We start from the raw sequence: 16,201 nt of genomic DNA on the forward strand, positions 1-16,201 counted from the left end.
TGATTGGTAGGGCGCCTACAGGTGTGTTGCGCAGACCTGCCTATGTATCGTCCATAACCGCAGGTAGACGGAAATGAAGAACTCAGTGGGACATTCTGTCTCATAAACGGACAATAACAGACAGTTTATGAAGATTAAGGATGACTTGATACGGAAACATTCGGAAACAAGATGAAGTTCATGAATATAGGTAAGATAACGTCTAAATGCGCCTTCCGAAGGCGAGCTACAGACAAAGCCGGAGTGGCTAATCGGGAGATTCGGGAGGATTCCCGATGGGCCGGTTCATGTTAATCTCTAGTTTGGGCCGATTGGGAGGGAAAAATAATTTTGGGCCGGATTTGGTCATAAAACTCCCGGGCTGAAAAAGTGTCCCACTCCGGCCCTGGCTACAGACCAGGTGGGGTAGGCTCAAGAGTTTGAATTCACGTCTTATCAGAATTTACGAGTTTACTCGGAGTAAGTATTTACTTGTTCGAATCGTAAATTGTAGCTTTAGTGAAACCTTGGTTAAGAAAACAGAACTTTCTTTGTCAAAGCTTCATTCTCAGTTTGGCTCCAACTTTTTAGGGCGCATGCACGATGGCGTAGTAATTATGTCACCGTTAAAAGGTGTGTGTGTGTGTGTGTGTGTGTGTGTGTGGAGTATTTGGAATGGGAGTGGAAAAGAGAAGGAGTGTGTACCATGGATTCGTTTTGAAGTCCTGGATAATAAATGTGTTCAGACTTGTATGCTGCTCGGTGAGTCGCTCCTTTGCGTAGGCGTGGTGTTTCAAGATAGTGATCCTGGTTTATCTGTTCAGTCGATTTTCATACAAAAGGGTGTACACAGTGTACAGAGAAAACTACACAATTTCAGGAACCTGCAGTTTTGAATATCTCTATCACTACAGTACACTGCAGAGACTCACCAGGACACACACACACACACACACACACGCCTGTCTGTCACCAAACAGTGGTAATAGTCCAGGTTGCTTTTGGACATTGAATCTTTGCTTGTCTTTATGAGTCAGGCTCCACAACAACTCCAACACCGTTGTGTCACTGCCTAACTGTTCATGCACAGGCATGAACTTGATTTGTGTGCTTCTCCAAAACACCTGGTTGTCACGTTGTTGTCGTATATTTTTGTTGTTTAAGTGGAGCAGAAGGTCTGAATATCGTATTTTTGTAGGTTTGGTTCTACCAGAACTTCTCTTGAAGGTCAGAGCTTCCTGAACCTGATTGGCAGCTTTGCTTTTGTTTGCACACACACACACACACACACACACACACACACACACACACACTTGTTAAACATTAAGGTTGTTTATGCTGTAGGCTCAAAAGTGGTCCGTTGCTGATTTGCATTTTAGTTGTTTTTTATTTTCCTATCGACCTCAAGTTTCCAATTTACTGACTATTCCCTGGGATTACCCATCTGAATAATTCCCTGGGATTACCCATCTGAATAATCTGGACCATGTGGAGATGAATCCCTTGTCTTTATGTGAGGCAACACGTGGTGGTTGTGCTTGTACTCCAGTGCTCTAGGGGGTGCTGTTCATTGAGATTGATTTTGTCCCTAGAAAGACCAATTATATATAAACTGTATCAGAGGCAAAACCGATAGCTGTGTGAATGTGTCACTGCTATGTGGGTAGACAGAATCAAGCCAGATGAGCTTTGGTGAACTTCCTCTTCTCCACTGTGAAGGAGAAATGGTTTCTTCAGGGCTTTCAGCGGTCTACAAGTTCGAGAACAAAATGGAGGAAATTAGAGGAAATTATCATTTTAAGATATTATAATAATAAATAGAAAAGATAGAATAGAGTCTGGCCAGCATTAATCACTACACACCTCGTTCAGTGTGGTCTCCCGACCCTTGACTGTCAGGTAGTTGGTCTGTGATGTCAGCAGCACTATCGGTGGCTATTTGACCCTCACTGCTTTAAATGACCCCAGTCCCAGGTGTGCAGAGTTCAGTCTGGAGTCCAGTAGGTTGGAGCTGGATTAAAGCCGTGCTTTAAGTGCTTCCTGTGAAGGTCTCAACGAGATGTTTGACCTTCCTGTCTCCAGTGTGTTGCAGGAACCTGAAGGACACGAAGGTCCTGATGAAGACAGGCTTGGGCCTGGTGCTTGCAGGTCACGTGAACTTCCTGCTGGGGGCGCTGGTGCACGGTGCAGTGCTCCGCAACGTGAGCGTCAACGTCCAGGCGGCCACACTCGAGTACGCCATCGCCAACATCATCGTTCTCACCGCAGGCCTGACGGTAGCAACCACCCAGCCGTCGTGTGTGTGTGTGTGTGTGTGTGTGTGTGTGTGTGTGTGTGTGTGTGTGTGTGTGTGTGTGTGTGTGTGTGTGTGTGTGTAAGCATTAAGTCTGGCAGTGTTCCAAGTTCTAACCTCGTGTGGGAGTGTCTGCAGTAATGAACTGTGTAGGTTCCCCACACAGGGCCATGTGCCCAGAGACCTTCATTATTTCTCCCTAGAATCCAATCTTGTGGATAATTTGAGCTACAAAACTTTGAATGCAACCTGTTTTAACTACGATTGTAATCAGCCCCGGTTCTGGACTGCTTTGCTTGGGGGGGCAGTAAAACATAATGAGGGGGCATGTTGATAGTCATGTTTATGAAGCCAGAAATATATTCAAGGCTTGATTTGTGCATGAATGATGGCTATTGATACTGGCTTAAAGTGATGTATTAGGTAAAGAAATAAAAATGCACATTTTCGAACTTAAAACACAATGATTAAAAAATACATGTTGATTATGTAAATGGAGAACAAAGTTTATCTAATTGTATTTCATTTCAATACTGCCATTACTAATAGAACAACTCTATTTCTTGAAAGGCTGACAAATGTACCTATACACAGACTGAGAATATTCAAACATGGAAATAGGAATGAGTGAGAATATTTATATTACTGGGAAATTAAAATATAAAGAAAACAAAAGAATACAAATTCTGTTATAAAAGGGAGTATTCGTCACATTTCTATTTTGAAAAAGAAAAAAATATGAAAGTACATAAAATAAGAAATCTATCTACTGCACTTTAATGGTAAAAAATCTGGTAAAGTATTGAAGTTTTTATTGATGTTATGAAACGTACTGGTACAATGCGGTATTTATGCACAGTATAACAATACTGGCTGTGATGGCGAGGAATAGTTTAAACCAGGGGGGTGTTCCACAAAGCGGGTTAAGCGAGAAAACCCGGGTAAGTTAACTCAGAGTTCACGGAAACTCGAGGTTTTCCGTTCCAGAAACCGAGCTTAAAGAGAACCGGAGTCAGTTACTGTAGCAACTTATGCTCTGAAGCTAACCTGCTCGCTGGCAGGTTAACTTGGACCTGACCCAGAGTTACAAACACGTCATCATGACGTGTCCTTTCCTCTAGGACAGTGGTTCTCAAACTGTGGTACGCGTACCACTGGTGGTACGCAGAGCACCCCGCGGTGGTACGCCAGATGAGCTCGGAAAATAAAAGATGCTTTGAGTGTTTTTTTTTTTTTTTTTTTTTTTTTTTTTTTACACAACACATTTTTTAAATTAAAACAGAATTATGACAAGTCCTGAAATTCAGAAACTAAAAGGGATGACTCGTATTATTTGCGGAGAAAATGTCGCTAAACAGCTCGATCTGGTGCATCTTTCAAACGACACAGTCACTCGCAGAATTGATGAAATGGCGAACAACGTCAGACAAACATTGACCGAGAGAATTAAAATGAGTAAATGCTTCTCACTGCAGTTAGATGAATCCATAGATGTCGCAGATTTAGCCAACTTGCTCGTTTCCGTGCGATATGAGTATGAGGGCATGTCGCACGAAGACTTTTTGTGCTGTAAACCCCTACCAACACGAACTACAGGAGAACTACATTATAACATATGTGTGTAATGAGCAGGGTTGCCAACTTTAACGCATTGAGCGTGAGACACACGCATTTGACCGTCTTCACACGCCACACATCCGATTTCTCAAGCCGACAAAAAAAATCTAGTTTATTTACCTCTGATCCACATCTATGATTCAATGAGTTACTAGTTCGCTCTGGCACCAACCACCGCGATATAATACTTATCTTGTGTCCATTTTACATCCTCCCGGTAACAATTTACGTTCGCTAACCCCCCGTCAACAACAAAGCCAAACAGCTTTTTCTTTTTTTTTTTTTTTTTTTGGGGGGGGGGGGGGGGGGGGGGTGTGGTGGTACGTGGAGGTTTTTCGTTTGACAGTTGGTGGTACTTTGTGTAAAAAGTTTGAGAACCACTGCTCTAGGATCATGTGGATATTGAAACTCAGTTTATTCGCTGAGTTCTTCGTCGGGAACGCCTTATAAAACCCCGAATAGACATAGGCCTATCATTTTCGGATTATTTTTTTAATGAACGTTATCGTTTTTCAGCACAATCCAATACTTACGTCAATAAAATTATTAAGCGTCACATTTCAAATATTACACATCGCGGATCAGCCCTAAATTCTCTCCAGATTGTTATACGTCGCTCTTCGTTTTTTGCTAGTGGAATTTTTTTTTATAGTGTAGGAGATGCGGGATCTGTCAGCAAAGCTACTGTATGTCGGTCTGTCCAAAAACTATGTCTGGCATCAAAATGACTAGTGCCCAGTTTTGTGGCGTTTCCTGGGCTTAAGCCAGTTATGGACATCAAAGAGGAATTCCACAGCATCGTAGGTTTGTCTTTAATTCACACGGACAATAAAGAAATTAAGCAAAGGAGAAGCAGTAGGCTATATAACAAACTTCATTCCATTTACATTTTAAGGATTTCCTAGAGTGATTGGCTGCATTGATGGAACCTACATATGCTACCTATTCCAGCACCATTAGAACATAAAGGCGATTACATAAACAGAAAATCCATCCATAGCATTAATGTACAGGTACTAACCTTTATAATCCTTAATGAATAATGTACTTATCTTTAATGGTAACAAAACTAACGTAGCTATTGCCACCAGCCACTTTCCCTCAAACTGGACATATATAGACTTACCTCCCCCTGACTATATCTCAGATTTGCCACCAGTCCAGAGACCAGTCCACCAGCCCTTTGGCACCATGCACCATATACCTGTCCCATTTACCTACCTCACACACACTGTACATACTGTACTTATATTTCTATATTTCATACCTTATACTGTTATCTATTTTACATTTTTTTACCTTGCTTATTTAATGTCTATTGCCTGGCTTGCACCATGACCGTCTTGCACTATGTTGTCCTGCACTATGTTGTATGTAATTGCTGCTGTGATATTTTGTAGTATGTAATTGCACTGAGGCCTAGCCTAAAAGTGTTTCATTGTGCTGTACAACCCTGTTTCAGCATAATGATAATAAAGTTGAATTGAATTGAACTGACCGTTCTCCCCATCAAGATCATATGTGATGCTTCTCACCTCATCACAAATGTTGAAGCCAGATGGCCAGGATCCGTGTATGATTCCACACTGTACAACACATCTGAATAGAGTAGGCCTGAGGTAGTGCAGTGTAATAGTTAAATCAGTGTAATGCAGTGTAATAGTTAAATCATTGCAAACCCTAGTGTACTATATTCTTATACTTCATTTTTATCTGATGCCATGTGTGTTTCACACCACTCAGATTAGACCTGGAATCAGTAAGTGTTCAATTAAAAAATATTTAAAAACTCAATACAGTATTATAAAGGTGGAGAAAATAATATAATCGCACCCTTCTGCTAAATATAAAAATATCATTTTCACTCACGCATTAACTCTGTTGGCAATTTTTTGACATGCTGACTGCCTTTCTCTAGCAGCTACCGCAGTATTACATTTACGTTTAATAATATCTAAATATTCTGCATACGCAGTCATTAATACTTCAAGCTACAGTGGTGTGAAATACGATGCTCGGCTGATTTTCGCGTTTAAGTCCATGATAAATCCTATTTATCTGCGTTCCATTAAGAATGCCTTTTATAGTTACGCGTGAACGCGCTTCTGTCTGGGTCAACCTACTCAGAGTTGAGCGACCCTGATTACTTTAACTCCGATCCGCCGTTTTGGAACCGAAAACTCTGAGTATGTCAGATCGGGGTAAGACAACTCAGAGTTCAGGGTTAAGTTTAGAGTTTGTTAACCCCGCTTTCTGGAATACCCCCCAGTTCTCTTGTATTACATTAACAAATACGAGCCTCTTGTAATTCCAGGACGAAACATGAGAGAACGTGAAGACGTTAAGATTGGGGAAAATAAACAACCATTAAATAATGTGAATAAAAAGCGAATTATTTCGAATCATTTCGAGTATATGTATAAATATTTAACATATTTAAGTTTAACGTGCTGGAAAATATTGAAATGGACCTTTAAAGTGACGTACAAGTGCTTGAATTCCACCTTATAAAGGTGTATGAACCCTGCAAACATGACTTTGTTCATTGCGCTGGCGGAGCCACTGCGATTACGTCATTTTCGCCGCGCGGACCCTCGCGACGCTTCGCGCTGCAGTGACTTCGCGGGCTACCGTTGCATTGTGGGGAATGTAGTGTTTGCGTACAAAACACCATCGGGCGGCTGTGGCCTGCGGGCCGGTTCCAATAGTAATTCAATATCATCCAGGGGGCCATAAATAATCAATTCGCGGGCCGGATCTGGCTCGCGGGCCTTGACTTTGACATATGTGGTTTAAACCATGAGCCGCGACGGCTTGCACGGGGGAAAGAGCAGCCTCGCGCGCTGTCGTGCACCTCTCGAATTTTGCAACTTCGCGCGCCGCGCCTCAGCGCAATGAACAATGTCATGTTTGCCGGGTTCATACACCTATACAAGGTGGAATTCAAGCACTTGTACCTCACTTTAAAGGTCCAGTTCAATATTTCTCAGCACGTTAAACTTAATTAAGTTAAATATTTATACATATACTCAAAATAATTCGCTTTTTTAATCACACTTTCAAAACGCCCAATCTTCACGTCTTCACATTCTCTCATGTTTCGTCCTGGAATTACAAGAGGCTCGTATTTGTTAACCTAAGACAAGAGAACTGTTCATTCAGACAGATATTTGTTGTGAAACGAAGTAGTTACAATTTCAACATTTTCAAGTACTTTAGCCTAAATTCCAGCACTTTTCAAATCTGAAAAAGCAACATTAAAATTCGTCAGGTAAATGTTCATTCCCTTGTTTTTTATTACCACATATCGTTTCGGACAACACTGCGCGGCAAGTATTTAAACGCTTCCGCCGTTCGCGCAGGTTTAGGAGAACAAAGTTAGCCTAACCGCTAACGGCTAATAAAATAATTTAAGCAACACCTATGTAAGAGGTGAGTAACATTAAAGCAACGAAAAGCCACAGTTAAGCAAATATTACCATGTGGAAGTCAGTTTAAACTCAGAAGAGTGTTTACCAGTATACCTGTCTTTCACTCACACTAACAGAACATATACTGCCGAACTGAACCGTTTGGGGCGGTCTGCCGATTTTTATATGACTCAAAGAGCCAATCAGGAATAAGAAAGGAAATATCTTCACGCTGTAAAGCAAAATGCATTTTTGTGATTGGTTCAGAGGTAATAAAAAAGCCGTTGCTTGCATTGTGCTTGGGGGGGCAAAGACACAATTTGGGGGGGCAATGCCCCCCTCTGCCCCCCCCTAGCGCCGGCCCTGATTGTAATAGTACTGCAGTAACTTGCCTCATGTTTGTGCAGGTTTGACGTAGAGTTTTTGTAAGCTGATAGTTCAGTGTCTTTGGGCAAACACACAGTACACATAATAAAGCTGTTGTCTTTGCATTTAAAGTCAGAGCAGTCCTTCAGATCTGGCCGGAGATTCAGTGTGGTCCTTCAGATCTGACCGGGGTCATTGTGGTCATTATGACAGGGGGGGTTCAGAGTGGTTCTTCAGATCTGACCAGGGTTTCACTCCATCTGCTTCGTGCTCAGGTTTGCGTGTAGACGGGTCCGTGCAGGTGTCTGACTCGTCTCTAGACATCTTTGTTTATAAGCCACAGAATCCATCCCAGCATTCAACTGCAGTAAATTTCTATGCAATGTCTTTTGTATTCAGAAAGTGATTTAAAATATAGCAAGTTACAATTCTTAACACGAAATGTACTATTTTTAAGTAGATGTTATAACCTGTATTTAACTCAGTGGTTCCCAAACTTTTTCTGCCGTGCCCCCCTTTAGTAGATGAGAATATTTTTGCGCCCCCCCCCCCCCCCCCCCCCCCCCCTTGACTAGGGATGTGTTGAAAACTTACAAAAACAATAGGTTCACAACTTTGGTCAAACATGAAAAAAATAAACTGCAAGAAACCTTTTAAATTGTTCAAGAATTCTAAATATAATTTAAAATAAATAAGGAGATGAAATAAGAGAAACAGCAATACATATGCACATGGACGTAATTTTGATTTCAAAAGTGGGGGGACATAGATTCGTCGCTATTTAAATATTTGGTTTTAACTGTAAAAACTGGGGGGGACCAAAGCCGGCTTTTGAAAAAGTGGGGGGGACATGTCCCCCCCGTCCCCCCCCCAAAATTACGTCCGTGCATATGCAGCTAGTTTGCAAGCGCAGACATCACGCAGAGCACAAAGCATGTAACGGCCAGAAATATGTGTACTGTCTCTTTAAGGGAGCGAGTTGAGCGCGCGTATGGAATATTGTTGTTTTATTTAGCTATTTTATTTCTGTAAGTAATGCATTAAATGAGCTTTGGACAACTCACCAGTTCATGTATGAACAATGAAGTATTGCTGGAGCCCAGGTTTATTTTGGTAAACCAGCAAATAAACGGACTAAGTGGAATACCACCAGCGCGAGTATTAAGGTTGAACTAACACCAAAAAGCAAGCAATACAAGCATAGAATTAGACTGAATAGATCTGTTTTTATGGATCGGTCACATTGTCCCCGATACCCGATCTAGAATTTTTTCAGATATTAATATCGGAATCGGTGCATCCCTAATATTGACACATGTGCACGTTTTACTTTCAAGCTCCGCGCCCCCCCTGCAATAGCTCCGCGCCCCACCTAGGGGGCGCGCCTCCCACTTTGGGAACCACTGATTTAACTTGAGTATAACACAAACCTATGAAATTACAGTAATGTGAGTAAACATAATCTAGAACTTCTACCTCATCTGCATACAGGCAGTTATCGGTGGAATATCAGCCATCGTCCTGTCTAAAAACCTGAAGAACAAGTCTCTGGTGAGAACATTCACATTCATGTCTGTCTGTCTGTCCGTCTCTTGTGCAACATGTTTTATGTCCTAATCTCGCTCTCTCTCTACCTCTTTCTTTCTCTATATCTCTTTCTTTCTCTCACTCTCTCTCTCACTCTACCTACTAACCATTCCCAGAATTCTGTCTGCGCTTGCAGTTAGGTCAGTTAGTCAGTATCACACACAGGGATATACATTTAAGAGAAGCATTTTGGAGGCATTTTAACATTTGCTATTCTTATTGTTCCTTTTTAATTTAGTAATGCTCTTCACGTACAGAAGCAGCATTTAATACTACAGATATTACACACGAACGGTAATGTTGGAAAAGAAACACTTTAGAATATTGTTTTCTCATGTGAACATTTTAACTCCACATAGAAGGTTGATGTAGTGTTGTTGTGTAACTGCTGGTGAAGGCAATGATGAATATATGTAAATTGCGCTAGATAAGGGTGCTGAATTGCGAGTATGTAAATGTTAAAGTACTGCTGTGCTCCACGATGACCCGTGTGAGGCCCTGTGCCCCTACAGAAGTGGCTGCTCCTGGTACTGAGTGTCTTGGCCTGCCTGCTGGGCTGTGCGTCTGCAGTCAGTGTGTTTGCCTCCATGGTGACTGCGATCAGTAACAGCGGTCTGAGTCTGCTGACACAATGTAACCTCAACGACACCGTCAACACCTACAGCATCACCAACGAGTGTCCGTTCGACCCCACGCGTGTCTACGTAAGTGCCGCCCCCTCCAACCCTGAAGACCCGCCTCTCTGTGTAGGCCCCACCCACAGGGTTTCCCATTCAGGGTGGGAACCCCACACCACTGCAGTGGTTTCTCTCTGGAGTTGGGCCTTGTCATGCTGGACTGTGACTGGTGTCCACAGCTGAACCCAGAATGGTCCAGTAAACACTCTGGAACACTAGAATGTGGGAATATCCCATTTTATAGTTTCTGTCAAACAATAAGTAACTTGGATCAAGTTTCTGAAAATACCGAGTGAGAGTTTAATGCTAGAGTAGTTTTTGAATGGGACACACAGATGCACACAGAGTAAACATGCTATTATAGGGCAAGTTCCCCTTACGCACAAACATGCACACACAGACTGTTATAGGGCCAGTTTCACACACACACACACACACACACACACACACACACACCCCATCACCCTTCTAAGGGAAATGGTCCATCTGGTCCAGCGTTGGACAAAAATGGGCCAGTCCTTCCTTCCAGTCTTCACGTGTCTCTCCCTGGTGTGTCCCCGTCCTGCAGGGGACAACGCTGACTCTATGGGTGCTGTCCATCATTATATCCTGTGTGGAGGTGGCGTTTTCCGGCCGCTGCTTTGTATCGTGCACTGCCCTCCTGCGTCTGCCCTGCCCCTGGAGGAGAACACCCGTCAACGCCAACAAGGTCAAATACATCACCATTACAATATCATACATCACCCTTCATACGTCACTATTACAATATCATACATCACCCTTCATACGTCACTATTACAATATCATACATCACCCTTCATACGTCACCATTACAATATCATACATCACCCTTCATACGTCACCATTACAATATCATACATCACCCTTCATACGTCACTATTACAATATCATACATCACCCTTCATACGTCACTATTACAATATCATACATCACCCTTCATACGTCACTATTACAATATCATACATCACCCTTCATACGTCACTATTACAATATCATACATCACCCTTCATACGTCACTATTACAATATCATACATCACCCTTCATACGTCACCATTACAATATCATACATCACCCTTCATACGTCACCATTACAATATCATACATCACCCTTCATACGTCACCATTACAATATCATACATCACCCTTCATACGTCACCATTACAATATCATACATCACCCTTCATACGTCACCATTACAATATCATACATCACCCTTCATACGTCACCATTACAATATCATACATCACCCTTCATACCTCACCATTACAATATCGTACATCACCCTTCATACCTCACCATTACAATATCATACATCACCCTTCATACCTCACTATTACAATATCGTACATCACCCTTCATACGTCACCATTACAATATCGTACATCACTCGTCATACCTCACCATTACAATATCGTACATCACCCTTCATACCTCACCATTACAATATCGTACATCACCCTTCATACCTCACCATTACAATATCGTACATCACCCTTCATACCTCACCATTACAATATCGTACATCACCCTTCATACCTCACCATTACAATATCGTACATCACCCTTCATACCTCACCATTACAATATCGTACATCACCCTTCATACCTCACCATTACAATATCGTACATCACCCTTCATACCTCACCATTACAATATCGTACATCACCCTTCATACCTCACCATTACAATATCGTACATCACCCTTCATACCTCACCATTACAATATCGTACATCACCCTTCATACCTCACCATTACAATATCGTACAGCACTCGTCATACCTCACCATTACAATATCGTACAGCACTCGTCATACCTCACCATTACAATATCGTACATCACTCGTCATACCTCACCATTACAATATCGTTCATCACTCGTCATACGTCAGCATTACAATATCGTTCATCACTCTTCATACGTCAGCATTACAATATCGTTCATCACTCTTCATACGTCAGCATTACAATATCGTTCATCACTCTTCATACCTCAGCATTACAATATCGTTCATCACTCTTCATACCTCAGCATTACAATATCGTTCATCACTCTTCATACCTCAGCATTACAATATCGTACATCACTCGTCATACCTCACCATTACAATATCGTACATCACTCGTCATACCTCACCATTACAATATCGTACATCACTCGTCATACCTCACCATTACAATATCGTTCATCACTCGTCATACCTCACCATTACAATATCGTTCATCACTCGTCATACCTCACCATTACAATATCGTTCATCACTCGTCATACCTCACCATTACAATATCGTTCATCACTCGTCATACCTCACCATTACAATATCGTTCATCACTCGTCATACCTCACCATTACAATATCGTTCATCACTCGTCATACCTCACCATTACAATATCGTTCATCACTCGTCATACCTCACCATTACAATATCGTTCATCACTCGTCATACCTCACCATTACAATATCGTTCATCACTCGTCATACCTCACCATTACAATATCGTACATTACTCTTCATACCTCACCATTACAATATCGTACATCACTCTTCATGCTTTCATTATTTAGTGGCTGTTTTTCTCATTTATGTGTCTTTTTCTGTTCCTGGTTGTCTTGCTGTTGCAAATGCTGCACATGTTTAATCTAAAGCTTCTTTAGGTGAAATAGTTTAATCAAATCAACTTTATTTATATAGCACATTTAAAGACAGCCAGTGTCTGCCAAAGTGCTGTACAAGAAAATAAAGTAAGACGAAGTTGAGCAACAATATAAAATCAAGCATATATAATTTACACTAGACACTGGGTCATTACAGCTAATATATAAAACACACCTGGTGAGTAAATGAATGTACACATTAATTAATTGTACTTAACAAGAAAATTTTTCCATAGTGGTATAATGTTTATTTTGATGTTCGAATCTCTAACAGATGTTTGTCCCCCAATATCAACAACACATTGAGTTTTACACCGATACAAACAACCACGGAACAAAAATGACTGTGTACTATATGGTTTTGAGCACACAATTGCATCGTTGTTGGTGATTTTTTTGCTAAAATACATTAAAAAAAAAAGAAATACATTTTTGAAAATTCTCAACAATATTGGTGATTGTTTCTAAGCATATCCTGGTGTTGATCTGAGACTGGACTTGGACTCCAGCCAAAAGACTCGTGACTTGACTTGGACTAGTATTTTGTGACTTTTGAACATCTCTGGTATTTGAGTGGGGTGGCTTTGTGTGTTTTTTGATGTTATGTCAGCAATTCCTTAATTATTATGGCATCTTTGCCATGTTTTAATTTGCGGTTTTGCTGTAATCTCAGGTACGTTTTCGTGCCACGGAGGAATGTAACCAAGAAATGCCCAACTACACCCCTGAAGTGGAGGAACTTACAGAGGAAAATGACCTGCTCAACACAACCACACCCACGGAGGAGACCAGTGAGCTGTGAGTTGGACGCAACACACCATCTGGCCACAGGGTGGCGCTTCAGCAGGTTGATGCCCCCAGTGTTGGGACTATAGGGGGTGCTTGTGGTGGAGCAGTTTGTGGATGGGTGGAGCTTCCACTGAGTCTGGATGGAGGTGAGGAAGACGAGGAAGACTGTGGTGGGTGGAGCAGTGCTGGTGTTGATTTGTCCTGAAGGATGTTTGCACATCCTGCATGTGTCCTGCACGTCCTGGATATCTGGATCGCCTTATGAAAGCCAAAACGCTGTTCCTAGATCAGCTCTCCAAAGAACATTACAGCCTCTGGTGTCCAGTAACCAGAGAGGAACAGTGTGATGACTCTGGAATGAGGAAAGAAGAACCGTGGTGAAGTAATAGTGATACATGGTGATAATGGGACCATTGTATCGTCTGATGTATCGGTTGTGGCCCGTGGGGAAAGACCGCATTAAAAATACACGTGCATTGTCAACACTGGAATGGAAGAAAAACTGACTTGAAGTGGAACTTGATTGAACAGGAACTTACAACTCTGTTTACACATATTTGAAGTTCTTTCACAGACAGTGAAAAGACTCACGCACTGGATGAGAAGACTGGGAAGGACATTGTTTCCACCAGTTAGAAATATTTCTATATACTGTGTATGTGTGTCTATCTCTGAGAAATCAAAGGCAAATGTATTCAATATAATATAATTCATATATTATTACTAATGAGACTCCATGGAATGGGCCTAATTAAAGAGGATTTATGCTGGAAACGTAGAGCAGAACGTGGCCCCCGTATGACACGTGTATGGATGCTCTATGTCCTGCAGTTCCCCTCTGAGGGATGTTTTGGGTTATTTGTATTGGAATGTGATCTACCCAGATCACCAGGACTGTCTCCCCTTAGGGGCAACGCTGTAGTTCCACACCTAAACAAACCTGTGTTTAGAATATTCAACACAGGACTAATAACCCGTGTTTAGAATATTCAACACAGGACTAATAACCCGTGTTTAGAATATTCAACGCGGGACTAATAACCTGTGTTTAGAATATTCAACGCGGGACTAATAACCTGTGTTTAGAATATTCAACACAGGACTAATAACCCGTGTTTAGAATATTCAACACAGGACTAATAACCCGTGTTTAGAATATTCAACACAGGACTAATAACCTGTGTTTAGAATATTCAACGCGGGACTAATAACCCGTGTTTAGAATATTCAACACAGGACTAATAACCTGTGTTTAGAATATTCAACGCGGGACTAATAACCTGTGTTTGGAATATTCAACGCGGGACTAATAACCTGTGTTTGGAATATTCAACGCGGGACTAATAACCTGTGTTTGGAATATTCAACGCGGGACTAATAACCTGTGTTGGAATATTCAACGCGGGACTAATAACCTGTGTTTAGAATATTAAAGACTGGACTAATAACCTGTGTTTAGAATATTAAAGACTGGACTAATAACCTGACTATTAAACTTCAAACTGATTGTTCAGTTCTCTTTTTGAAAGCAATTTTCATGCCGACATCAATATTTTGGTTTATACTTGGTGGTGATGGTGCTGGTCTGCTATTTTATATGTATTTGTAATTTTTAGGGCAAATTGTTACGAAATTTTATGAATTTATGTATTTTTATTATGAATATTAATCCTGAACATTCTCAATATGCGTACAGTACTTCTAAAGTTGTTGTTTTTCTAACTTGCCTTGGACTACACATTCCTATCTGTGCTTATATTTTAAATTGCCTGTTTTCTTTGAGGCCCAAACACACACACAAGCATACAGTGTCTTAAGGACTCTTATTCCTTTTTCTGCAATGAACATTTACAAGGACACAAACAGAACACTCAGCAGCAACAGATTAGTACTGTCAACCTGTCAAAATAAGGCCAGATGCAGCCTTTATCTGTAATACACACACACACACACACACACACACGATTAGTACAATGAACATTTTCTCTTCAAATATTCCAGCTTCTTTGTTTTTGTTCTGGGATGTGTAGAAACATGCAGAGATGGATTACACTCTTGTTAATAGGTACTCTACCTCTTCCAATCGCTATTTTTTTTAAATACTAAGAATTACAATAATAACATCTAAAGCTTACAGACAGCTGCAGACTATTATTAGCAGGTCTTCGTGTGTGTGTGTGTGTGTATACACTTCAATTGTGTGAGTGAAAAAGCAATATTACCTTTTTTTTGTGGACTTATGATTAATTGATTAGCTCTGCACTGGTAGGCTGGTTAACAATGAGTCTTTATGATGGATCACTAAGAATCAACATATCAAAGTCGTTACAACCGTGAGGGGCGTGTCTGTGAGGGGCGACCTCATGCCACTTACCTAAATGTACTTTGGACGTCTTAAATTTGCATATAGCTGAGTTTTTCTACTTCTTTTACATTTCTGTTGGTTGTTTTAATATATTACCAGTAACGCCGCAAAATCACTCGTGATGGATGAAGTTTTTATCTTAATGTCATTCAGCCAGCAGAGGGCGCGATGTTTTTCCTTTTAACGGCGTTTTGCGACAGTGCGTCTATTTCTAACGTTTGGAGAAGAAACAGGATGAAAAAAGGAAAACCTGTAAGCCGGTGTTATGAAATCTTTATACACTTTTATTTTGATTAACAGGTCGACAACCACTTGAAATACGACGTTAGAAAATATAGGGTAGTTAGAATGATGTAGGAAGAGTTTTAATGAGCTAATGTTACTTTTGCTTTAAATAAACCCAGTGCATGTTAGCACTCTGTTAGCTAGCCAGGTTAGATTA

General features: G+C 41.1%; 1 protein-coding gene across 1 annotated transcript; it reads left to right on the forward strand.

Annotated features, from left to right (window-relative positions):
* On the forward strand, positions 1-15,621 carry tmem54a (transmembrane protein 54a). Its single transcript, XM_076978726.1, has 6 exons — positions 1-190; positions 2,062-2,255; positions 9,157-9,216; positions 9,765-9,956; positions 10,498-10,638; positions 13,279-15,621. The coding sequence occupies exons 1-6, from the start codon at positions 172-174 to the stop codon at positions 13,405-13,407; spliced, it is 735 nt and encodes a 244-aa protein (XP_076834841.1). The 5' UTR covers positions 1-171; the 3' UTR covers positions 13,408-15,621.
* The last annotated feature ends 580 nt before the right edge of the window (positions 15,622-16,201 follow it).

Source organism: Brachyhypopomus gauderio, chromosome 17, assembly GCF_052324685.1.
Source record: "Brachyhypopomus gauderio isolate BG-103 chromosome 17, BGAUD_0.2, whole genome shotgun sequence".
Classification (NCBI taxonomy): Eukaryota; Metazoa; Chordata; class Actinopteri; order Gymnotiformes; family Hypopomidae; genus Brachyhypopomus; species Brachyhypopomus gauderio.